Source organism: Nothoprocta perdicaria, unplaced genomic scaffold (assembly GCF_003342845.1).
Source record: "Nothoprocta perdicaria isolate Ctin4 unplaced genomic scaffold, notPer1 scaffold_1, whole genome shotgun sequence".
Taxonomy (NCBI): domain Eukaryota; kingdom Metazoa; phylum Chordata; class Aves; order Tinamiformes; family Tinamidae; genus Nothoprocta; species Nothoprocta perdicaria.
Window position 1 is genome coordinate 3772319 of NW_020454093.1, and position 26655 is coordinate 3798973.

Below are 26655 nucleotides of genomic sequence, written 5' to 3' on the forward strand. Positions count from 1 at the left end.
AAGCCCCTGTGCCCACAGCTCTGCCACTTTCATTCATTCCAGTGCTCCCTAATCTGCTTTGGGCCAGAGCAGCGGAGCTAGTTCAGACTGCAGTGTAATCCAGCTCAGGTCCTTTGCCTAGAGCAGGTCAGTGAGCGTGCAGCATGTGCTGTTCTGCTGATGGACATGGGGAATGGACACTTGGGGTTTGGAAAGACGTAAAAGCAACTGGGGAAGCAATAGCTTGAGTTGCCACTGCTGTTTAGAAAGTGAACCTCTGTCTCATTACTAGCCTCTATCTGTCTGTATGCTGTCTATTAAATCCTTATTTCAGTTGCCAGACTGTTCCTTACTGTCATATGTTAACACAAGGTCTTATTCAATAAACAGGTGAAATCTCAGTATTATCGTTGTGTTACTTTAAAATTAATATTTTTATTTGTATGTAACTTAGCAATTAAAAAAGGAAAAAAGAAAACTACTGTAAATGTCTGGACAAATAAAATAAGTCTGTCTTGGCCTGTGAAGTTATTTTATTGTCTTTGTTGTCACAGTGATCTTTGAGTATTGAAAATGAACATTGTGAAGTTTTGTAGAATTAATATGGAAATAAAACTTAGAGTATTATCTCAAAGACAGGAATGCTTGTATTGAGACTTGTATAAAATGCTTTTACCTTTTAGAAAAGTGATTCTGCATATTTACTGAAGATGCCTGGAAATTTTCATCTTTTCCATGCGAAATATTTACTGCAGCTTGAAATGGAAGCATTTTTCTATTCTAAGTTGTTATACAGCATTTGATAGCGATTTTATTTGAAGAAGGTCTTCACTACAGAATTAAGTGATTTCATTATTTTCTGTTATGGGGGGCGTGTTTTATTTCCTCAGCTCTTACAGAAATCTATGCAAGTGAATATTTTCTGTCTTGCATTTCTTTCTCAGTGTATATGTATGTGCTTGCATATAATACCATAATGCATAAAGTGATAGTAATTCTCCAAGTAAGAGCTTCAGCAGGGCAGATTTTGAGCTACAGTTGCTCTGTCAGTCACTTCTTGTTGCTAGCATGTTTGTAACATTCTCTGTCTCTTATGCTGTAGCATGCAGAGCCAAGCATCAATGTAGTTATCAACAGTAATGTTGCCTGCAAGAGAGTCTAGGGAGCAGCCTGCAGATACCCTTGTTTTTTGTCCAGCTGGTGCTTTATATGATCTCTACCATATGTTATTTCCCTTGCTGTAGAGCAGCAGCAGTAGAGATGAGGCCTCTCCGTAATGTTCTAGTGAGCCTTCTCAAGGTAAGATGCAGCAGCTAGTCTGGCTGTAACGATGGAAGAGGGGGACGTGGGGAAGAGAGCAACTAGAGGGTGCCAGAGTTGCACAGGCCAACAATATAGACGTCTCTTAATTCAGAATTCTCCAGAATTTTATACTTCTCATTAAAATTTAATGCTGCTAAAATCTAGTATTTGTTGCTATGATATTGGTGTCTACTCCTTTTATAAAAATTTTTGTTTGTTTGCTTTCTTTAATCCTCTAACTCTAGCCATGCTTTTGTCTCCTTTCACTTTTTTTTCTTCTTTTTGCATTTACTTATGTATTTATTGTTCTTAATGTTATTTTCCAGTATTAACAAATTCTCTAAATTCTTGGTTGTTGTGGTTCCTGAGGGAGAGGGACCTGTGAAGACAAGCAAGGAAGCTGTTCAGTAGTCTCAAGGTCTGTCCTCTGGTACAGTTTCTGCATCAATCTTTGCAAGTTGCTGAGGCCTTTTGAAAGAGTCACTGTTGTGGCGAGTTGTATAGAGAAGTTGGCGTTTGCGAAGTTTGAGTACATAGAATAGCTGTATTAAAAAGTAGATTGACAGAAGAGGAATAAACTATGAAATAATAATACTATAGAATAGTAGATAGAATAGTAGAACTTAAAACTGATGGTGCTTAGCTTAGATGGTGCTTCCAGGCTATACATATAACTAGGCTCCTGTTTTTGAGGTTCATGCTACAGCTGTGGTTATGTTTGAGGCTGCAAATCTGTCATGCCTTTGGTGTCAGTTGTGTGAAGTGCATCTAAATTCTGACGCTGGCCTTTGTCTTTCATGTGGGGAAGGAGCATTAATACTGCAAACAGTGACTGTATGTTACATGTTCGGTCCCCGTACAAAAATAAAGCTCTTCCTCTTAAATATGTGCTGGAACAATTGACTCACAGGAAGCAAGTAGAAGCCAATCTCTAGATAGCTAAATCGGTTAGTTGTTCTTGTCACAGAGTTTATTATCACTCTGATTTTTTTCAGCTAAATAAAGTTCCTCTACTGGAGTACAGTTGATAAAGACTGTCTTATGAAACTTAGGTGTATCACATGTAAAGAATTCACAGCCTGACAGTGTTAGAAATGGTGAAAGGAGAAAGAAATATAAAATCTACTTATGTACTCTAAGCAGAATCTGAGCAAATAGTTTTGTATTCACATTTCATTCACCGACTTTGAGTCTTTCAGGTTAAACTTTCCATGAATATTTAGAGTGCTAATAAATTGAGAAGTCAACTGTATAATCTGAGGTGATTATTTTCCTGCATAAAACAAAGTAGCAGTGCTGTTTTCAGTAGCTGAAAGTAGTAGTGGAGTTGGAGTTTCAAGATAAGCTGAGAATTATGGTTATCTAATCTTGAGGCCTATTTAGGTCTCAAGGTGTCAGTTCACTAAAACTGAACTTTGGTGAAGAACGTATCAGTTTCAAGTGGACTTAGACAAAAGAATCTCTTGCCTGGAAACTGTCTGTGTCTCTTGGTAATGCCACATGGGTGTATTTTTCTGCCCATGCTAGAAGCAGCTTAGTCTAGCATCCCAGGAGTGAATCAGGTTTGCAAGGGGCACATAAGCAGTCTCCTCCTCTGATCCAGTGAACACTGATGTAGGATAGGGTAGCTCCAAGTGGAGTTTCCAAGAAAATACACCTCAGCCTGCACAGAGCTCCGTAACTATCCTGCAATTCCTTACGTAGCTCCCTGGTTCTAGGGGCCCATGTAAGCTATAGTGTCCACTCTGAGCCCACGCATCCAGGTGTGTGCACACATGGGTTTTCTTGTGGCATCTCTTTCAAAAGTGCTTTTTGTTTCTGTAATGACTGGGAAGTGCTGCAGAAGGAAACAGGTTTGCCCATGTACGTGTTTGCATGCACCAATTTCTGTTTGCTCCCAAGGCTAACAGCTTCATTTCCTCTGTGTTATGGGTAGACTGTGTGAGGATGGCATGTTGTCTGGCTGTGCCAAAAGCTCTCCCTTAGTCCCCAGTGGCTTTTGAAGCCAGTACCTAAAGGCACTGCAGGCTGTTGTGGCCATGTGCAGGTGTAAGGCCGTGTTGTGGGTGTGGGGCCGGGCCCACAGGCTGCCTGGCTCCGCTTGGCTCAACTCACCACCTTAGAACCGGTTTTTCAGAGCCACAGGGAAAACACACCCCAGGCAAGGGCTGAGCACCTCCCTGAGCACAGCCACAGGAGGCCCTTTCCCTCAGGGGAGAACGAGGAGCTGAAGGTGGCGATGAAGGCGCTGAGGGAGCTGTGGGGCCTCAGGGAGGCGGCGGGGCCCGCAGCCGCAGCAGCCAGCCATGAGAGCCGTGAGTGAGCAGCGCCGGGCCCTGGATTAGGGACTCGCAGCCTTGCTCCAGGAATTGCATAGCTGGAAGCACCCAGGGGCGTTTTGTGTCTCGTGGGCTGCCTTGGGCAGGATGGAGGGAGGTAGCTGAGGGTTTTGGAGGTGAGCCATCAGTCCCAGGTCGGCAGCTCTGCCCCTCAGCCTCTCCCCAAGCTCCTGGGACATCTGAGACCTGCTGTTGAGCTTAGGTGTCCTGTGGAGATAAGTGGGGAAGCAGGAACCCAGGTGGGCAGAGCTGGGTTTAGGCTGCAGCCCTTGGACACTGTTTATCCCGGCTCAGGCTGAGATTCCAGCTAGCACAAGGGGACGGGGAGCCACAGGCCCTGTCCAGAGGCACGGGGCCATGCGGGAGCAAAGCAGCAAACACACTGAGGGCAGGGGGCCAGGCTGCCCTCCGTCTCAATCTCCAGTCTGCTTCAGCGTCATCAAAAGGAGTGTGAGCAAAAGAAAGCAAACAATGAGCTGTTGTGTATGTAGTAAAAAATATCATTGAGTACATGTAGCACCTTTATTATTACAGTTGTGCTATACCTGGAATCAGGAGTAGGGTTTTGTCATGTCCATTTTCCAAGAACCTGGTTCTGCAAACTGCTCGGTAACGCACTTCAGCTTCCATCCTGAAATTGTCTGAGGGTGTTCACTAGGGTTAGTCACATACTTCATACTGGTGTGTGTAAACAGCCCAGCTGGTTCAGGCTCTTAGTCCTCAAAAGAATAAAACAGGAGGAAGTTCTGCTCAGTCAAGTCGGTGCTGTGACTCAGTGATAGTGGGCTCTAAATTTCATCTTGCAAATCAGGTTGAAGAGCAGTCCATTATGGTGTGGGCTGCAAATAGTGCCCATGGGCTGCTTGTGCCAAGTGAATGGACTTGTTAACCCACACCGTGACCGTGTCGTGTGATCTCAATGTGATAGCCAAGCTCTGGTCTACTGGGTTGTGGTTCCTGTTTTCAGATCTGCAAAGTAAGGATGATGAGAGCGGAAAAAAAACAGGAGAATGAAATATCAGTGTAAGGTTCAATATATACCTTTCCTGTGCCAGCTTTAAATCAGAAAATAATAGTTTTTTAAGAAGATTCTCGTGACTTAAAGATATCACCTCTTTGACCTAGTTGTCTTTTTCATGCCTTAGCATGCATGAAAATGTAGATATGCGTGAAAGGTGATAAAATGTTATCAAAAATGTTAACTATGATTCAATCTTTAGGAAATAGAGTGAAACTAGCGTCCAGCTAGACTCCATCCAAATTCCTTTTTTAGTCTGTGTTCTTCTCAAGAAATTGACAGGCTTTATATTATAGATACCACAAGAGGAAATTCAAGATGGGTAAAAAATTTAACTTTTTTTTTTTATGCCATCTTTTCAATGCTAAAATATCTGGGTCATGTTTTGACATCAGTGGAAGTTCTGATGTGTTGTATCGCTGAATAGTGGGTTGGGGACATTTGCACTGAACTAACAGTTAAGCACAAGGAGAAAAAATGAAGTACTTCAAAGTTTGAGTTTCTGTTTAGGAGGATTCAACGGTTTTAGTTCTCTGCATCTTTTTACTTTCTTGTGTTTTCAAGAGAGGAAAAACGTTAGGATAGTCATCGCACATAAATCCTGCTATGTATTCCTCATAGAACTGTCTACAGATGAAATCAACTGATAACTTTTTAATTAGCTTGAAAGGAAAAGCTGAAAAGAAAATATAATTATTGTGTTGAAATCTGTAGATCAGTGAGCCAAAAATTTTGCATAAAGCCACATGTATACAAAATTTTGTATACGGGGAAACAAAACAAAAGAAATTAACAGCTGCAAGTGGATTATGTGTTGGGGCTGCTCCTTGAGCAACCACTATTAGGGAAAGAACACCAAGTTCTGGAAACCATGGCTGCGGTCAAAAGCTTCCTTAAATCTTTGGTCTGATAGTCATATACTTTTGTAACTTTATGCATGGCAAAAGTGTTCTGCAGAAGCAGGAAAGGGTTGTGCAGAAAGTTAACATGGCAGTGTGCCTGCAATGCTGCTGTTCTTGCCTCTTGAGTTAAGACATATTAAGGGAGAAATCAGAATACATCATACCCTGAGCACAAAGTCTTCCTTCTAATTGTGTGCTTCCAGTCCACGTTGTGAACAGGAAAGAGAAGAGCAATCATTATTTTCTTTTCAGAACTGTGGCAAAACTGTCCTCTCCAGTGCAGGTAAAGTACAGGATTTCTCCTGTAAAGTAAAGGATTTCTCTTCTTTCCTGAGGGCAGTGCAAGGGATCTGTTGGGACTGCTCCTGACTGTCCTGAGTTGCACGTGTTTATCTTTGCACCTTCATGCAAGTTACCTATACAAATCCTGGGAATACATGTGCCGTAATTGTGACTAGGCCCAATTACAGCTAATTGGTGCTCCACATTTTGTTTCTGTGTTTTTTGTTTTGTTTTTCTCCACATATTTCACAGTTTTTCTTGGAATAAGGTATCTTGTGACCATGGGTTTACCCATGTTTGACACCAAGACAGTAGAATTCTCTGGCAGGGTTATGGGTGTAGACAACGAAAACTACAAGTGAGGCGTCTGTTTTGCAAAGATCATAGCTCACACTGCTGATTCTGTAGTCACTCATGCTCCTTGTCACAGATATGTCTTTTATGGAACACTATTTGTATACAGTTTGTTTGAAAGCTTGTAAATAATGTATTTTAGACATGGAGAATTTGTAGAAATGAAGTTTTCCGTATGTGTGGTGGTAGCTGGTTACAGTTTTTGCATGAGTCTGGACAACATTCTGTGGAAATTCCACTGTATTAAATTCTTGTGCTTTTCCCAAGACATCTTCTATCAACCATAGGTGGAGGCAAGATATTCATGAAAATGGGCCTTTGATCTGATCTGCTGTGACCATTCTTTCTAACAACATGTCATCTTGGTGAAAGCTGGGTGACTGTCATCTGAAGGAAAGCAGGATATTTATTGCCTTTAATATTGGAAGCTAAGACAATAATCACAGCTGTAGCAGTATTACCTTCTAAATATTTAATGTATATGTTCTGTTTTTGTTTGCAGCTGCTTATTTGCTTGTGTTTGGTTCCTGTTCTGTTTAATGGGCTTAATATTCTCTGATTTCAACAGAGTTTTGGGAGGATGCTTCTGTTGTTTGAGGTACATGGATAGTGTCATATGAAAGCCTGGGAATAGCTTTGGAACTGTCCAGTTTAATTTTTAGCTTGTTTTCTACAGCACAACTGTGATTACTCCTGCTGAGATTATAATCATGAGTAATGTGCAAAGGGCAATTAAGTGAATGCCATGCTGGTTTTCTTTAATATGCTCTGCAGTTGTACTGCCTCAAGCTGTATTCTCATTAGCTGCTAATAAACTTAGGCAGAATGCAGGAGCACAGAAATCGTGTGAGATCTCTCTAAGGAATAAATAGTTGGTGCAGTTTCTAGTTCAGTGGATAGTGCTGTCCTCTTTGCTGGTAACACTGGGTAAATGAATCCTTGGATATCTTTTCTCTAGTATATTTTGATCTGAAAGATAAGATAAAGTTGATAAGATCAACTTTTTTGACTGTGATATGCTAGTAAATTAAGAATAGCTGATAACTTTTCTTGCTAATATCCTAATTTCCTCCAAGTGCTGTGTGTAAAGGTAGAACATGCAGACCAAGAAATACTCTGACTCTTACTCTGACTAGCTAAACTGGTTATCAGACACTCTTAATTTCTTTTTCTAAAGTTAAGTAAACATGTGTTTTGTTACAGCTGTACAAATATGTGCTGTAGTTTCTTTAGTTGACCAAATAGATGCTCTGTTTTGAGTTGAGGCGTTCGAGGAATGTCTTAGCAAAACAGTAAATTACCCATTGTGGTCAAATTTTAAGTTCAGAAACTAATATTTTTTCCTGTAAATCTCATGCTATTTCCGCTGGATTGTGCCATTTGTTATTTTTATTATTATTTGTTTATTTGTACATTGTTATGCATTTTGGTGATGTATTCAGGTGTAAAACAGAGCAACTTTTTCCAAGAGTGTGGAATGGACTGTGTTGTTCATGCTGTTCCCTCGTATTCCTAAAACGTTTTGATGGGGAGTTTCAGAAGTGAACTCTTGTTACCATGAGCGATAATGGTGCTTTGTGCTGTGAGGAGTTTATTTGTGCTTAAAATTTGGAACTAGAAACATCGACCAAATGTCTCTACTGGGAAAAAAATGCAATCCTGGAACAATTCTATTATTCATTTAAAACATTAAATCAGTACAAATAACAAGGTAAGAACAGTATAATCACTTAAGCTTATTATCGCCATTTCTTTAGTAACGTGAACTTTTTGTCATGTTTTCACAGTATTGCCCGATGAGAGAGAATTTCAGTATGCTGCTAAAATGAACAATTTGGAAACCATGGAAAAATTATTTAAAAAGAATATTAACATAAATGCTGTAGATACTGTGAGTATGAAGCGTCTGGCAGATCAGTGGTCTGCAATGTTGACTCCTGTTGGGTTGCGTAGTGGAATCCCGGGGTAGCTGGTGTGATCAGCTGCAAGGCAGTGAGGCTAAGAAGCCCCTCTAGAAGCTGATTAATCAATATTTCACAGGTCCAGTTAGACTCTGCAGGATTTCCTGCAGCAAAGCTCACAGACCTTTGAATTTGCACTAGTCCGTGCATAAAATTGGGAGCTAAGGACTTCTGAATAGTGATCCTTGCCCTTGTACACAGTGCCTGTGTGCTCTTGGGTGATGAAATTCTTTGTCCCAACTTCCTCATCTTTTAGAATGGGAGGAGTTGCTCTCACAGACACTTTAAGAATGAATTTAAGCTGCTACAATTAGACATTAGGCCTAAAATTTGCCAAAAATGTATTTCACAAGTATCAAAGTGCAGTTCCCTGCTCCCCATCAGAGGCAGTTCAACAACTATTCAGTTGTCCTGGTATGTAATCAAGGAGCTACAAGAAATGGAGAACAGCTTGCTCTCAATGGCTATGTATAAATCATATAGGCGTGAACATCCCAGTGTTACTTAACCATGGCTTCTGGAAAAAAATGCTTCCCATGCCCACGTGCATTTTTCCCCCCGGGAGTCGAGGAGAATGTACAATTACTTTCCTTGGTTTATTTGTAAAAAGGAAGAAGATAAAAAGCTCTCAAGGAAAGTTACCTTGAACAAAGATAGTGTTCTCAGCAATTATATAGTACTATAAGTACTATAGTAAAGTAACAGTAGAACCCACTTAAAAATAGTTCTTGCCTCTTATTCCTTTCCAGAATACAGAAAATTAAGCCAAATCCTGTTGCAGTTCAGTAATTTGAATCTTTACTTCCTCATCCTTAAATCAAATTTATCCTGTCGGAGATTTGCCAGTGTAGCTGCTTGGGCCTGGTATATTGATTGATTGTACTGGCAAAACTGTTCTTTTGTTCAAGTCAGTTATTCCAGCCACTGTGTTTCCAAGCAAAATAAGCTGAACTGCCAAGAGGAGAAATTGTTGATACAACTGCTTCAGTGCTAAGAGGCTTTCTGGCATAAGTTTGACAATCCCACCTTTTCATGCTTCTAACTTGTATAGCTGTAAATTTAGCCTTGCATGTGGATAAGTCTGTATGGGAGCTGGAGAAAAGAAATCCAAATTCACTTTTGAAGGTAATTGGTTAGATCACATTATATCCTTGTATGGAAACTTTCTGTGATTCGTGTTAAACCCAATTATGGTTATTTTAATTGTAAATGAAGCTGTCTCCATTAAGGCTCAGTGTGGTTTAACCACTCCATTTTGAATTCATACCTTTAGTTACTTAAATGAAAAATTAATCAAGTGTTTCTGATCAGCCTTGAGCCTATTCATAAGTATGAAATTAGTAACTGTGTTTGCAAGGTAGAAACCTTCATTTACCTAAATAATCAGTGAGTTTGGAAGGACAGTCAACTAGTAGCATGAAATAAAAACCTCATCATGCACTGAAGAGATGGTCAAAAGCAAGCAGGACAGCAAAATCAAATCAAATTGCAGAAAGCCACTTCTCTTTCAAATCAATTCATTCCTTAAAGCAGCAAATGTGAACGTTTCTCATATTGCATGCATCCCTTCTATGCAGAGCCTGATTGCTTAATCCCACTCAGACACTTGAACAAGGGGTTATTATGCTGCATAGAGTAACTAAAGTGTTCTGGTTCTACTATAAATCTTTTAAGATTTGAATTTAGTTTTTAAAAATCTAAATTCTGTCTAAGCAAACGTACTTGGATGGGTGCTTTAGGTGACCCTGCGTTTGCAGGAAGGGTTAGACTAGATGATCTCTGAAAGTCCCTTCCAACCCTAGTGATTCTATGAACCAGAAATACAGAGTATTTAAAAAAAAAAAAAAAAAAAAAAAAGGACTGGCTGTTGCAGAGAAATATGCAAGGGTAAATTTGTTAATAAGCAGAGAAATCAGAATTCCTCTTTATCTGTATGTGAAAAGAGCCCTATTGTGGACCTGACAACCAAAACTTTGCTTCTTTCAGTTGAAACGCACTGCTCTGCATTTTGCTGTTGCAAGGAATCATGTATCTGCAGTGGATTTTCTTCTCCATCACAAAGCTAGAGTTGACATTGCAGATCAGGTAAACAAAGCTGTTTTTATAGTAAAATTGTGTTAAATATTTTAATTCATACGTTATAAGGACAAAGGGAAAAATGAAGGTAGGTACTTTTCTTGTACTTTTCTTTTTACAAAGTTTTACACATTACGGACACTGTTCCCTTCTTCCATTTTTGTGAGCAACTTAATGCAAAACTGTGTCAGCTGCTCTGCAGCCTCCAAGGCATTAAGGGTTGAATGGTCTGTGGCTAATCTAGTAGGGAAATATGGTGATGCCTAGTGAAGGATGAGATGCAGATACTAATGCCAAATTTGTGATGTTATTAATAAACAGGCTGTTCAAACTAAGAGTTTTATAATGAACAGTATGTACTTTTTTCTAGAGAAGCTATGTTGGTGAGGCTTTTTTAACAATTTTTTTTCTCCTCTCTCTTCTTTTCTTTTTTTTTCCCTGCCCTGCCCTGCAGGGTATAAGTTGTAAGTAAATCAAAATCCAGGTTGAGGATGGTGATAGGGAGGAAAGAAGTTTCCTAGTTTGTTAGCCCTTTCTGTTTAAAAATAAAATAAGAGACTTGTCCATTTTTGCTACCAGCAGTTCTTGGCTTGGGCACTCACATGTATTATAGAAAATGCATGTGAAGTTTAGCATGATTTGCTCTGGAACATTTTCATGGATTTCCCTTCTTGTGACTATCTTGCATACAGAAGGAAGGTATTGCAAGGTGTTGCTTTGAAGAAATGTGACTCTCCTTCTGGATTCTATCTGCTCCTAAGCAAATCTTGCGCTGTTGTAATCAACATTTTGATAGATCTTTAAGTAGGTAATGATTTCTCTTTTGTCTGACAATAGGAAAGACATTGGATGAATACTAAATGCCAAATGAACTAAATACTGTGAAATTAATAGACTGTGATAGAAATGCAAATAGAGTAGTTCTGTAACAAACTAACATTTTTTCAAGTAGTAGTGCAACAGTTGAGAGAGGCTTCTTGGATCTTTTGCATGGTGTAGTGTCAAGGTAGCTTTATATAGTTATGATGTTTATTAGCACACCTCTAAAACTGGTTGTACATTAACTGGCTAATAAAATTAGTATTAATTCACAGTTATTTCACTATGACTTACAGTTGCATTGATTAAGTTGTAATTCCTTTGTTTAGTGTTGTATTATTGTTTAGCGTTAGTATCGATACACAATTAGATTACAATTATATTACTGTTAGCAAAACTTCTGAACACATAAAGCACTGGTAAATTACAATTCTGCTGCACCAAACATTCAGGTGCAAGACTTTACAAGCTTATGTTTTCTCACATCACCCTGCCACTCCAAGTCTTTCCAACATGTTGGTGAGTCCAAACAGTGTCCAACTGAGTTCCCTCTTAGGGGCCTTGGCTCTGCAGGTATCTTCACCGCCATCTGGAGGCATCCACAGTCTTTAAAGATCCCTGTCATAACATCGTGCTCTTTGTTCTGCTGTTGATTTTGTACCTTATTCCTTATTTTTATTTCTTTTCTCGAGTATGCCTTTATTTCTTTTCCACTACCCACATTTCTCCTGAATAAATGACCTACACGCATTATCATTGAGGTTGGAGGGCACCTCTGGAGCTCCTTTAGTCCAAGGCCCCTGCTCAGAGCACTGTCATTGAGAGCTGGTTGCTCAGGACCTTCCCCAGTCTGATCTGAGCATCTCAAAGAATGGAGACTGCACAACCTCTCTGGGCAACTGATTCTAGGATTTGATTGTTTCGGAAATTGGAAGTCTCTTTAAAACTAGCTCTTCAAAAATTAAACTTTGGTTTGAAAGTTTTTTTCAGGATAGTTTTGTAAGCCACAGTAAGAAATTTTCTGTCTAGAAATTCTTATCTTAGAATGGGATTCATCTTTCTCTGGAGATGCCTTCCTGTTAAGAGGAGGATGATCCTGTACAGCTCAACTTTGATGTGAGGCATTTAACTTAGATGAGTCTCAATCACTGTGCCAGGTGATAATACTGACTGACTTTCTCATGCCTACAGAGCAGAACTTGTTCATACACTGAAGTAATCACAAAGATTTTGGAGGGAGGGAAAAAAAGACAGATATTTTGGTAGTAATTGATATCTTTTTCATTTTATTTGAAGCATGGCCTCACGGTGATTCATCTCGCAGCTTGGTCTGGAAATCTGGATATTATGCGAAAATTAGTTAAAGCAGGTGCTGATCAAAAGGCTAAGAATGAGGTTTGTTGGTGATAAATTTTACTCAACTCTAAACCTGTTTCTGTTGAACAGAATTAAGCTTGTTCTTACAGAGTTGCCATATATTTTTTTCTTTTTTAGGAAGGAAGGAATGTACTGCATTTTGCAGCTCAGAACAACAGTGTTAAAATAGTTGATTATTTTATCCAAGATCTTCACCTGAAAGACTTGAACAAGCCTGATGGGGTACAGTATGCTATTTCCTGCTTATTTTTTGATGTCATCTAATGCAGGATATGGGCCTGCATCTAGTCATCCTATGTGGTGAGGAGTGGAGGAAAGTGCACGAGCAGCGGAGCAGTGTGAGTGCCTTGTCCTCCTTGGATCTGCTGTGTTTGTATTTCTGTACATCACTGCTTTGGGAGCTCTCTTTGAAAGCTTCCCTCTCCTACCCTGAAATGTCCTGTCCTAAAATATCCTGCCCAAATAGGATATTTCACTTCTACCTCAGGAAAAACATAGGATCTGCCCCCCCAATAAGAAACCTCCCTGTCATATTTTGGGGCTTTGTATTGTCTTGACCTGATGCTGCAAAATCTGGAATGCTTTCTGCACGAGCCAAGGCCAACAAAGCTGAGTTAATTCAACAAAACTGAAATTTGTGCTTCAAACTTTGTGTTTTGGAATCTTCTCTGTGGTGAGATTGTTTTATAATTATCTATCAGTGCATTTCTTGAACTTTTTCTTAGTGACATAGGGCACTATAGGGTAGCCTTTGGTGTTAGGTAGCCTGTCTGACCAGTGATGTTGTTTTATGTCTAGAGAACATTTCTTTGCTTAAAACAGTAACCAGGAAGAACAATGTTTGTTGCTTTATAGCAACAGAAAGCAAATATAGAGCAATAAAATCAGGCATCTTGGATGGAACTTCTCAGAAATACTAATCGTGGACTGTGTTGCAGAATTCTGATCCAATATGTTATGCCAAAGAAATACTTCTTTCAGCTACTTTGGTGCCTGTTTCTGAGCATTTCATTTTTTTTTTAAATTGAACAGTTCTTCTGATGAATAGTTCTATATCAAGAATAATTAAGAACTCACTGTTTAGAGCACATTCTTTGCATCAGTTGTTAACTTTTATGGTCATTGTTCAAATATTTTCTTGAAGATATGCAAGGTATATAATCTGTGTTTTTACCCCAAGAAAATTTTGCCTTTTTTTATTCAGAACGTTGTTGTAAATGTCTAGTTTTTGATTGATTTACTTAGACAAGTGTTTATGCAGAATATATGTGCGTCTGTATATGTCATATATGTATTAAGTAGAAACAGAATATTTTGCTTTCAATAATATTGTTTTCTTTGCATGATTATTTTCTAGAAAGGTAGAAGGCCATTTCTTCTGGCATCTGAAAAAGGCCATGCTGATATGATTAATGATTTGATTAGTCTAAAGATGTCTACATCTGAAAAAGATAAGGTAACGTCATCTTTTTGGTAGAAGTAAAGTACAGTTGTGCTTATGAAAAGTTGCTTTGTTTCAGGGTGGTTAGTATGTAAACAAGCAATATGAATAAGATGTGCAGATATAGTGCTAAATGTGTATTTGATATGATACATGTTGGGTGGACCAATAATGACACAAAGATAATGATTTTTCAGTAATTAATACAGGATAGCAGAATTTCTGGCCTTGATACTGGGAGTCTTTTCCCAGTGTGTTAATGTGTGTTAATAGTTAACGTAAAGCAGTACAAATGTAAGCTGTCTGTTGGGAGAAGTGGCCTTCTAATTCTGCTCAGATGTGTCTGTGTGTCACTGCAAAGACCTGCATGACAAAATCTCCAAAAGATTTTTAAAATACTTTAAGACACAAATAAACCCTTAGGGATTTTTCAGAAGTGTCTGAACACCTACATGTGATGGAATTTTAAGGTGTTTGCGTACTATTAAAAATCTGCCCTTATTCTCTATTTAGCTGTTTATGGAGTGAGGATGTCAGTGTTTCCCAAATCCTAGGCATTGCAAGGACAAATGCATTGAAAATTGTGGAATGGTTTGATATTATTAATATGGAACCATGCATGTAAGAATCCAGTAAGTTATGCTCCAAAGAAAAGATAATTTTCTTTTAGTATCCTAGTAATACCTTAAAAACTACAATGCAGCATGAAGCTCTCTAAGCACTTCATCAGCCGAGGTGAAGAGAGAGTATTGTTCCAGAAAGATAAGCAGCTGAATAGGTAAAAGCAGCTGTGAGGGGAGAAGGCTGCAACACAGAAGCAGAATAAGCAGGTAGGAGATCATCTCCTGGGTCGCCATTTGCAGTCACACTGTGTTTGTGTATGTATATATATTGTGTGTGTGTGTGTATGTATGTATATCACTTTACAAAGCTTTTTTTTCCCCTCCATCTCCCTACTGTTAAGTCTGGAATGCTGCTAAGGGTTATCCTTCTCACAGCTTGAAGAAACAACTTCAGCTTGTTTCTAGACAGGATTACATTTGTCCTTGTACCAGCATCCTGTGAAAAGGAGTCTCTTCACAGGTACACAGGCAGAAAAAAAGTCAAATGCTGGAACATTCTGTGGAACTGCTCCTTGTGTGCAGGAGTGTGGTTTGGAAATACCAAAGGTTTTGTATTTATAATACACATTAGCACAGGCTGTTCTTTCTACTTAATATTTCTTTTTTAATCTGTGTTCTTAAATCTCTGACATTTTAATTTCAAGGAGGGAAATACGGCATTGCATCTAGCAGCTAAAAATGGACACAGCCAAGTTGTAGAAATTCTGCTCAAAGAGTGGGAAGAAATAAATGACCTCAATCAGGTGAGAAATTACTGAAAGAGATAGTTTGTGGAAAAATATATATTTTTAAATAAAAAACAAACTCGCACCAACTAGACTTAATTTGTATCCTTTCTTTGATTCTTTGTCCCTTCTCCAATGAACTCAGCGCCACTCACTCCTTCAATGCTCCTTACTCTGTCCCTTATTCTGTGCAGAGTGGCTTCCTCTCCATTTTGCATCCCCTATCTACTGGTAGATGAAAGGCAGAGCTAATGCAGCTGGTTGCCAGCTAAGTGGTGTTTCCATGATACAGGAAGGCTATGTGCTGGTGTGTAAGTTTGCAAGCCAAGCAAAACTCTTCAGTATGCACTGAAGAGCAAGTTCCCAGCGCTCCTACGTTTCGGTCTGTGATCTCTGGCCATACGATCTGGTCTCACTTGGCTCCACTAAACGCATTCATCTTTTCCAGGGTTTGTATTGATGAGTTCAGCCAGTGTATTCATAAAGTGCATGCTAACTGGAAGCTTGTATCTCTGAATTGCTGCACTCGTGAGCACATCTGTAAATCATGCCTTATTTTAAGATATAAAATAGGTGTGAAGGACAGGGGAGCACACGCTTAAGTCTAATGACATAATCACAGGTTTGCAAAAGGAACTTTCCCTTCTGCTCCTTTTATGGGGCAGCTGGAATGCATTCGGCCAGTTACTTCAATTCCTAGTGGGCAGGTATGAAGCACTTGTGTTTCCAAAATTTGCCCAAGACAAGTATTTATTGTGCACATGGAGCTTGCACTACTGCTGGCCCGGCTCTGTCATGGCTGAGAAGTCCCAGCTGGAGATGTTCCTCTCTGAATAAGCAGAGTGCTCTCACCTCAGCACTGGCAACATACCAGAATATGTTAAACAGAATAATAGTGGCAGAATTTCAGGCAGAGAAAAATACAGAATTCTTACTGTTTCATGGAATGCTGAAACACTGGAGTGGCTTTAAATAAACCTTTGTGTATTATAATATTTTGCATGTAGGGGTTAGGTCATTGTGCAACTCATGTAACTGATCTTAGAGACTTACTTTGGAGACGTGGAGATTTGGGGGAGATGGGAAGCTTTAGAAAAGCACATGCCAGGATCACTGCTCCTTTGAACTGGGGTTAGAAGTGAGAATACACCCCAAGTCCTTGGTATTGGGCTGACAGAACCTGGCCTTGCTGCGTGTGCTGGCGTGATAGTGTTGTGGCCTTGTGCCACATAGCAGCAATTTCTGTCCATCATCCTTGTTTCCTTGCGTGCTGACTGTGCTGTCCTTTCAAAACAATGAAGAGAAATATATGAAATAGTTATTTGTACATTTTAACAGACATAAGTGACATCCACTCTAAGGGTGGGAGGTGGAGTTGTCATTTCACTTATGTGTTCACAGGAGCTTTGAGGTGATGCTCTCTTCTTCTCTCTGTCCTTTTCTGTTAATCTGGATGAGTCTGATTAATCTGTTCTGTGGAAAACTTTAAAAATTGGTTATATCTAGCTTAAATTGGAGCAGAGAACTTCTCTCTCTCTCTGTTATTTAGAATGGAGAAACTCCATTTTATTTGTCTGTTGAAGGAGGTCATGAAAAATGTGCTGAACTCTTGCTGGAAGCAGGGAGTGACATCAACCTTCTAACCCAAGTACGTAAACGCTGCTGGGACGTGTAGGCTGTGGGAAGGGTCCTATCCTCTCTCCTTCCTGAACTAACAATATATTTGTTCTGCTTGTTTCTATGAAACAGTAAAAGATAAACATTTTATTCAAATATAAATGGAAATGTGGAGCACATTAAGAACACAAAATTTATGCTGAAAAAAGTGCAGCATAGACTTTTTTGATACAATATTTTAATGGGCTTCAGCCTTTACTGTTTATCCAGCAGTAAAATAATATGGCTAGGAAATGTAACTGCCTATGGGGTAATTGAAAGACCTCAATTTGGGCAGTGTGCATGACCGAGCTGCTGATAAACCTGTTTTTATCATCTGGTTCCTCAATTCCAGTAAAACTCAAATTTCTTTAACAGCCTTGGTTTGCCTTTTGCAAGAATTTCCAAGAATTTGGTTCCCAGAGACTGAGAGCTTGTTTCATTTAGCCGAGTATTAAGAGAAACTTTTCTCTGAATTTAAAAAAAAATGTCAGTGTGAAGGTAATTGCTTGTTAAAGGTCACACTGAAAGACCAGGAAATATATTGGACTTATCTGTGATACACGAGAGCTGATAAACCTGTTTTATCTCTTCCTTAAGAGAAATTGAAAAGGACTATAGAGTGCTGGTGAAATATAGCGTGCTTGCTGAAATACAGTAGCAATGTAAAATTCCATTAATATTTACAAAAACACATCATACTAACTGGTGTCCTACTTAACTTTATAACTTTTTGAAAAGAGGACCTTTTCTTGAAAAATAACACGTATTTAAATGAAAGATTATTCCATATGGATAGTAGTATTTAACGTTAACTTTATTCTTTTTTTTTTCTTTTTTTCTTTTTTTTTTCCTGGGAGCAAAACCAAGCTTTTGCTGTTATAATGTTTATTTCAGAACAATACCAATGCTCTACAAATTGCCATCCAGAATGGACATCTATCCTTGGTCTCATTTCTTCTTGATAAGAATATTGACCTTGTTCCCAAACCAGAGGTGAGCATATATTAAAGTAACCTTTTTGCTGATGTGCAGACTAAAACACTGATGTGTAGAGGTGGCCGGATTGGTTTTCTTTTAAAAGTATTCTTGCTGTTCAAATCTTGCCTCACTTCAGATAGAGCAGTTATTACATTTGGGATTTCCTGTGAATAGGAAAATATTTTACACTTTTGCAATTCAGGATGAAAATAGAAATCTAGACTTCACGATTTTCTTGCCATAATCACTTGAATTTCATTTAATGTTGTCAAGGAAGACTGATTTGTAATGTCTTTGAAATGGTTTATTTTGAGGATCAGTTGGTGGTTGTGCTGCTTGTCTGCATTAACATTTTGTAGCAGAAGTGACTCTTAAAGCTGTAACATAAGAGTTGGAAACACTTCCCGTACAGTGTTGTGCAAGAGCTTTATTATTTCCCTATAGCCCTGAAGAAAAGGCTGTGGTTTATGAAGACACTAATTAGTAGGTCTCTGGTATTAGTGACTGGCACTGCTATGGATTTTTAAATCTGTATTTAACAAAGTGATGAATCACAGGGTTCAACATGCAAATTGATCTTGCCAATCTAAGGAATGCATTGTGACTGGCCATATGCCAGAGTTATTTTCATGAATAAGCACTCAAATAACAAGACTTAGTTTCTTTCTAGTAATAATTACCAGGAATATTAAAGAAGCAATGTGCTACAAGAGTTTATTCCTGGAAATTAGATTTTGATAGTTGTCTACCTAGTTTAGAATTGTGCTGTCTCCAGCCTGTTCAAACCGTGCAAACCAAGTTTTCTGAGAGAAAATAAATGCTGCCTTCAAGTCTTTTCTGTGAAAAGATTTTGAACCAGAAAATAGCAGCACCTGCCATGTACTGATAAATTAAGATAAGTGCCCTGCTGACAGTGTGTGAGCACTAGCACACTTACTGCTAAGCCCCACGCAGAGAGGAATTAGAGATTTCCCAAATGTACTTGTTTACAAGCTGCTGTAGATGTTGCATGGGGCAAGTCATGGTTCTTGTCCCTGAGCAGAACTCAGGAGCTGCAGTTGTGTTTTCTGCAGCTTTGATCTCTGCTGGAGCCCTCTTTGCGGGGTGCACCTTTTTTTTTTTTATTTGAATATAGCTTTTAATGGAAATATTCTAGTATAATAGTTTGTTTCTTTTTTCTCCACAGCAGAAGAATACTCCTCTCCATTTAGCAGTCATCAATAATCATCTAACTGTAGTAAAAAGTCTCTTGGGTGCCAATCATGATATAAACTCCCTGAATCACGTAAGAAAAAGTAGAAAGCAATGTAGCTTTTCCGAAAAGGAAGAGATTGTTTAGATTTAGATGAAGTAGAAATTGTTGTTTCTCTTTCTTTTTGTATTCTTTTCTTCTCTCTGTATAGTCTCAAGTACAATAAATAGGAGGGAGTTCCCTCCCTCCTTATCTTCTCATGCGTGTTAGTTGCTGGTACACGCTGTGCTGCTTGTACTGTTTGTGCAAGATATGGATAACAAAATGCTATATATCCAGATTTCTTATTACATTCCTCTTTGTTATGATTTATGAATAATAAATGACAAAAATGTCCCAGATCTTAGAGCAAAAGTCGGTGCAGAAAGCCATTTGCCTGGTTTTAGCTCACAAACTCTATCAGGATAAACTTTCTGAAATATACAGGGAGAGAAGGGTCTGGTCACAGGCTCCCTTAACCTCAAGCTTTTCCCCTTCAAAAAAATACATGAAGGTTTGATTAATTTAGGATGGCAACTCTGAGCAAGTCTGGCCATATAATTAGAGAGATTCTCCTTGATTTTTTAAAAAATTTTTTAAAGAAATGAGTACATTGAAAGAAAAATTAAGGCTTCCCGTATAAACATGGAACATTGAATAGCACACAATGGATACATATACATCTCTAAATTACTGAAGCAACAAGGAGGATGTTTTGTTGGAGGAAATCTGAGATGGTGCTATCAGTGTGTGTTCCCAAAAGAGCTTGGGTAAGGCTAGAGCTGGAAGCCTGAGGCCGATGTTTCTTGGTGTGTAAGGATATGTTGAACTCCACTTAAGTTCAAACATGACTTCAGTAGTTTCATAAGGTCCTAAAAAGTGCTCTAGCCACATCTGCACATCACAGACTTGCTTCATTAGAAGCTCATAGACACAAAAACTTAAAATTCAGAGGTTTCTGTGTCGTATGAAATATACTATGGGACATTTCCAAATATCCAAGATTTCCGTAAATGTTGTATTTTATTTGCTGCTACATTATATCCACAAAAGTCTGGAATACTTTCCTATAACTGATAATTGTAAAGGAAAGAATAAAAAGCAAATGCTGTTTTGTGGCAGGAATATGTATCTGCTCTAGCCATTAGACTGCTGAGCCTCCCTGCTGTTTGGTGGTAGAACTGTGTTTCCTGAAGATATTTTTGTAGAAGAATAAATAATTAGATTTTATATAGGTAAATGGAGCAGTAATGAGACTACAGAACCTCATTTTGGACCTAAACTTTGGACTTGAGGCAGAATATCTTTATTATTGTGAGCTTTGTTAATGGTTTGGTTTTGGTCAGTGCTTTTGTTTGTGGTTCCCTGAACCCAGTATGGAGTCACACGAAGCACTCTGCCCCAAACATCTTGTTTTAAGCGCATAGAGAGAATTTGTTACATTATAATACATTAGAGGGGAATGATACTGGCCTTTTCCTGAGCCATCTGGAACTCGTGAGCATTTTTTCTGTCGAGATCCCAGCTGCTCTCATGTTTGCCTCAAACCAGGTTGGCAGCCAGCTCATTCAAAAGTTAATGCTTTCATTCTGCGTGGTGTTTTGTAGCCAAGACCGTCTCTTGTTGTGATTCTTATTTGAACTGTAAGCGTTTCCATTCAGAGGGGGGAGCTTGGCATGTTGTATCTGCTTGGTGTTACTCATTCCAGAGGCAGGAAACCCCTTTACATCTGGCGGCTGATCTCGGCAACGTGGAGCTGGTGGAGCTGCTGCTGAAGGCCGGCTGTGACCTGCAGACCTCGGATAAGGTACAGTGCATGCAGCCCTCCCGCAGGGCAGCATTGTGTCTTGTTGTGTTCATCATCTTCCAGGAGAGGCAGGGAGTCATGTTTCCAGCCATCCTCAGTAACAGGAATGCGGCCAAGTGATATTATTTGCAAAGGATGTGAGTTCCTTTTAACATGAGCTTGTTGCAGCAGAAGTTCTGCTCTAGTTTTGCCTTGCCTGCAACTTGCAGAGGTCTGAAATTGAGCTATTTCTGCAGTCAGATGTGGTGAAAGCCAGTGTGCTTAGTGTAAAACCTTTAACCTCCTTAGTCGGAAGGACAAGCACCACAGTCAGACCTTGGAGTTGGGAAGGACAGGTAGGTGTCACAGAGCATGAGTGGGTGCAGCCTTCACAGCTGCTCACCCAGCCGTGGTCAAGTTTGATGTGAGCAGAGGTGCAGACGGTTCAGACTGCCCCACCTGCAGCGAGGGCAGTTTGCCCTTTTGTACAGGGGGCATCTCGAGTTGGTTGGGCCTGGCGTCCCTGAGAAACCCTCCAAGATGCGTCCAGGTGGTGCTTGGGCCCTGCAGCCTCTGTTGCTGAAAGGCCAGGCAGGAAAGACCTAGGTAAGAGTGGTAGTGACGGGAAGAAGTATCAAAGCAAGAAGCCTCTGGGGAGGGGCCTGTGTAAGGAGAGAGCAGTGACTGTGGGTGGAGTCTCTTTATTTTTTTTTGGTGGTGGTATTTATTTATTTATCTTAGTCCAGAGCGCCTTTTCAGGGGTGCCCCTGGGGAGCGCCCTCACTCTGTGCTGTCTGCTCATGTTAGCCACTTCTGTGCAATAGAGACTCTGTGAAATGTAAAGTCTTTGCCTCTCAGTGTGATAAAATTGGAGAATTAGGATGATTTTGAAGAGAGCTGGGAGCTAGATCACCGAAGGTGTGCATCAGGGAACTTCATAATAGCTGGGGAGTTGAAATACCTTAATTCAAATACTGAGCCTTCTAAATTTGAGGGTTTGTCTTCTTTTAGGCTTAATTTTCTAGAATGCACAGCTCTTGATGCATAAAAAAAAATGTCCTAGATCCGTAGTGGACATTCACTCAGTGGAAGATTACAGAGAGGACTCTATAAAGTCAATAAAATGCCTTTATGTGAAAGTGCTGGCAACAGAGATTAGTTCAGATGAACTGAACAGTCCCTTGTAACAGGAATTAAAGAAAGGGCTTTTGATTCCTTTAATTGTCTGGACCTCCCTCAAAACATTCTCTTCAGTTGTCCTGATAAAGTCCTGCTCAGTCCTGTTGTGAGACCCAGCTTCCCTCTCGCTCTAGAACAAGGCTTGGGATTATCCTTGCGAGTTTAGCAACTTTATCCCACCACCCATCCCAAGTGCCAGTTTAACCAGAGCAGGGGGGTCAGCTGAGCTATATTTGATATGTATGTGATATATGATTGTATATATGTGTGATCATGTTATGACTCTCTCTACTTTCAAGCATGGAAAAACTGCACTAGCTGTGGCATCAAGGAGCAATAATGCCCTCATCGTAGATATGATCATCAAAGCAGAAAGATATTACGCTAGAAAACAGGTAAGAGACGTGTTGCACCACCCTGAAGGAAACCATGAAGGAAAGGCTGATCCTAAGCTTAGTGCCTTTAGCCTGAGATCGTTTCCTCCTCCCAGCACTAGCCTTGATAAAATGGGATTAGGACAGGTTTTGATCCTGACTAGTTAAGATTTGAGAGAGAATCACTATCCAGCAACACTCACTAAACAGAAGAAAGGGTGGAGATGTTTTGTGATGACCAAGTTCAGACTGTGATATGAACATCAGAGTCTGGATGATGTGACCCACATGTCAGCCCACACTGACCCACATGTCCTTTGGTACAGCAAAATCCGTGGCTTTAGAAAAACAGCGTGTCCTTCCCTGGGCAGAAATGCAAGGCTGGGAGTTGCGAGCCCAGCTCCTGCAGTGAGCGCTCCCTCTGGTGTTCCATACATTTAATTACAAAACTCGGGAAAAAGATGGGGAAGAGCCATCTTCCAAGGCAACCACATGAAGTAAGGACGCTGCTTGGATTGGCCTCGGTTGCCCGAATTCTGAAGCTTGTTTTCCTGGCTGCCACATTTTTTTTTTTTTTTTTAATATAGGCTGCTTAGTGATGGCACAGGATCTTCATTGGGGCCATTTAAAATTCTGCGAAAGCGTCTGTTCTGATGATGTTAGCAATGAAGCACAAAGAACCTGCTATAGCTACCTCCCCGCTAAGATGAAAGGGAAGTATTTCAAAGGATGGTGAAGGCTAATTTTAGGACTTATTAATACTCCATAAATGATTCAGTCTTGTATTGGGCTGCTCAGTTCTTCCTGTTTGGAGACACAGTTTTGTGCAAGCTCTAGGAGTTGATTAAGTGTGTAGGGCTTTGACATAATGCAACCCGAAGTCCCCAAGCTGTCACAATAGCTTTTGTGCTTGGCGCTAGCGAGGGAGTGGAGATTGTCTGTTTTGTTGCATTCACCATAAAATCTGCGGGAATGGAGGTACCACAGCTGTTTAACTTGCAAACTGGTGACAAGAACTTGATTGACTCTGTTTCCAAGCCTAACTTGAGAACCATCTTGCTGCTCTTTCTCCTTGCTAAGCTGCTATTTAAGCCTATAACCTCATCCTCCTTCCTGCGTTCTGCTGTGGGTTGGTTTGCCCAGGTGGGGCGAGCACCTCCTGGGGCGCTACAGGCGTCCGCGGTCCTGCCTGTGTGCGGGCACGTGGGCGCACTGGCCTTTGGCCTCCCCTCCAGCCCTACCCGTCCATTTCCACGATTCTTAATAGCACGCGGAAATGTGCTGGAAAATCCCACATCTAGATGAATTCTAATGAAAAACACAACCATGAAGTGCCTGTGTTGTGCACAGCCAACTTGTCTCAGTTCCGGGCTGACAGGTACGCTATTGTCGCTTTCATCTCCAAGGCCGATTAGAAGTGAAATGGTTTGAGGCCAAGGAAGACCCTGACGGGTGTGAGGACAGCGAGCAAGTGATGCTGCTGAGCTGTTGGTGCTGTATGCTGAGCTGCCCCAGGAGGAGGAGGGGTGGCTGAACAGGTGGCTTTCTTCAAGAGCTCCACACATGTTGGGAAATGCAAGGAAAAGTGTTTGTATCCCATTACCCGAAACTGAGCATGCAGCTTTTGGGAGCAGTTTGAATGTTACAGATAGGGAGTATAAAGTTGTTCAAGTAGAGTTGTTATGCATCAAACTATTGAACTATTATTGTAAGAACTGTCTTTTTATTATTTTTATTTATTATCTGTGACAAGTCATCTGTTAAAAAATAAATGTCACGTTGCTGTGAGGAAGTGCACACAACACAGATTTATGGGAAAGACCATCTAGTTCTCTGCTTTTCCTTTTTAGTTCTATTTATTGCTTCTGCCCATCCCTTCCCCACGCTTGCCAAGGCTGTTTTTGACTGGATTTGAGGGTTGCTGTTTTTGTATGTCTAGGGCAGGACACACAGCAGCCAAGGGAAGTTGTGCTGCCAGGGGAGGAGAGAGATCCTGTTTCTTTTTCAGACCCAGAAGGGAAGCACTGAGCGCTGCACTGAGCAAACTGCATGTCAGCAAACACATACGACTGCATAGACCACCCTGTTCATTTCAGGCAAAGAAAAAATGTGTTCCTACCTTACATACAAAATTGATCATCTGCTCTCCTTTTTAGGAACACCCAGATCATGATGATGCTGAGTCAGATTTTGTTTTGTCTTTCAAACAAGATCACAGTCTGCAAACCAAGCAAATCCGTTCTTCCCTTTGGAATCTAGCCTACAAACAGTTAAAACCCCAGGAATGGAAAAAGCTGGCTCTGTTCTGGAAGTTCACAGAGGAACAAATTAAAGCTATTGAAGAACAATGGACAGGTAACAATTATCTGAAGGTCTAGATGTAGTATGTAAATAATACAGATCACAAGAGGGCACATAATTGCTTTTTAAACCATGAGACTATCCCAGAAGTGTTTTTGCTGTTTTAATTTCCAATTAGTGTGTGAAAATGAGCAGTGGTATTAAAACCTGAGGTGAACAGATGGCGTTCTGTGGTTCTGCATCCCGGCCGATTCTGCTGCAGAGTTACAGCTTGAGCTCTCCCTCTCCAGCTGAAGAAACCTTGACCTTCAGGAAGCCGAATTGGGAGCCCAGGGCAGCTGGGGGGTCTTGCAGCGCAGGGCTGCTGCAGGGGCAGCCCCAGGCAGCAGGGGGACAGCGAGGACCTTCTTGCTCCCCTCTCACAGCAGCCTCTCTTTTCAGAGAGCACTAGTGGTCGGAGATGGGTATTTCTGCAGCACACACTGCACTCACTCACTGTTCTCTAGGCAATATGGCAAAGAGGCTAAAAAGGAGTAAAGGGAGGAAATGAGTTTTAAGATGCATTGATTTGTTTTTACTTACTACTCCTTTTTTTTTTTTTTTTTTTTTTTTAACCTTTGTAAGTCTCAATCTTCATTTTGCTTCTCAGTGAGAAAGAAAATAAGAGCAAATGAGGAGGCTTTAAAGCCCCATGGAGCTTTAGCAGTCCAAAAGCACAAAATACAGTGTTTCCAGCATAAGGAACAGGAACATGCTTTGTGTATTACACAGGAAGAAGTAGTTACAAGGAACATGGGCACAGAATGCTGCTCATCTGGCTGCATGGCATATTGCTGGCTCATCAGAATCCTGTCAAACATATCTATGAAGACCTAATGGAAGCAGGATTCCAGCATTTAGCAGGTAAGTAGCTTCGTGCTGTAGACAGCCCACGGCCGTGTCCTGTGCATAAATACAGTGCAGGGCTTGGGCTTCCTGCGGGCTGGGGATGATGTGCAGCCAGGGCAGTTTCACCCGCCTTCGGGTTGAAGAAGAGAGTTCAAGTCATTGGCTTTTCTGAAGGAAAAAAATACCCTCTTCCTTCCTCCTTTGTCCTGCCACCATGCTTGAAAGGGGACCTCGGGCCTCCTTCGGTTCAGCGAGTGCTGACGGTGTAAAGAGCAGTGCCTCCAAGCAGTGTTCCCTCCTCTTGTTTACAGAAAAGATGCGAGCTGAAAGCAGCACTCACCAGGAGTCCAGAAAATGTGCAATTTCATGAGTTTCCCAAGGGAACATGGTATCTGTGATGAATTAAATGCCAGATGGAAAGTGGCTTTTGACTTCTTTTGGGGGAAACTACAACACTATTTTGAAGTTTTGAAGCACCCCTGGAATGCTGGTTAGTTGCATGTCTCAGGATTTGCCCTACAGTAAGTTGTAGCCTTTAAGAGCTGGTGACTGCACTGTTAAGAGGCCCCTTCTCTCATGTTCCCTTCTTTCCTCCCTCCCTCTAAACTCCTGTAGCTGACAACATTGATATGGTAATTCCATGTTGGAACTGCACAATTAAGCTATTTTGTTTGACATGAAATATGAGATGTTTTCTGGCTGCAAGAAATTAAATTTAATAAGTGAAAATTATGTGTATGAATCAACAGCTCCAGAAATAGGTTGGCATCTGGTCTCATTTGGGATTCAGGTTTTTATACAGTCTCTTGCTAGGATTACTGTCTGAAGAGGGCTTTTCTCTGGGTTAGTGCTAGAAGCTGGAACAAATGCAGCTTCCTGAACATTTGGTTTATGTAGTGAAAATATACCCAAAAGCCATGTCTATAACCATCTGTGCCTGAACTTGTCCACTCATGACAGAGCCTTGTCATGACATTTCCTTGAGGAAATTTGGTATTTTAATATATATTCATGTCTACCTAGTTCTTGTTCATATCTTGAATAATATTTGGTAATGTCAG

General features: G+C 40.4%; 1 protein-coding gene across 1 annotated transcript; it reads left to right on the forward strand.

Annotated features, from left to right (window-relative positions):
- Positions 1–3520: 3520 nt before the first annotated feature.
- On the forward strand, positions 3521–25964 carry ANKDD1B (ankyrin repeat and death domain containing 1B). The gene is made up of 15 exons (XM_026035378.1): positions 3521–3596; positions 7964–8067; positions 10124–10222; positions 12329–12427; positions 12527–12631; positions 13767–13865; positions 15118–15216; positions 16748–16846; positions 17752–17850; positions 19022–19120; positions 20775–20873; positions 22331–22426; positions 24562–24760; positions 25478–25609; positions 25906–25964. Exons 1-15 carry the CDS (start codon positions 3521–3523, stop codon positions 25962–25964), a joined length of 1563 nt encoding a protein of 520 aa, XP_025891163.1.
- Positions 25965–26655: the final 691 nt, after the last annotated feature.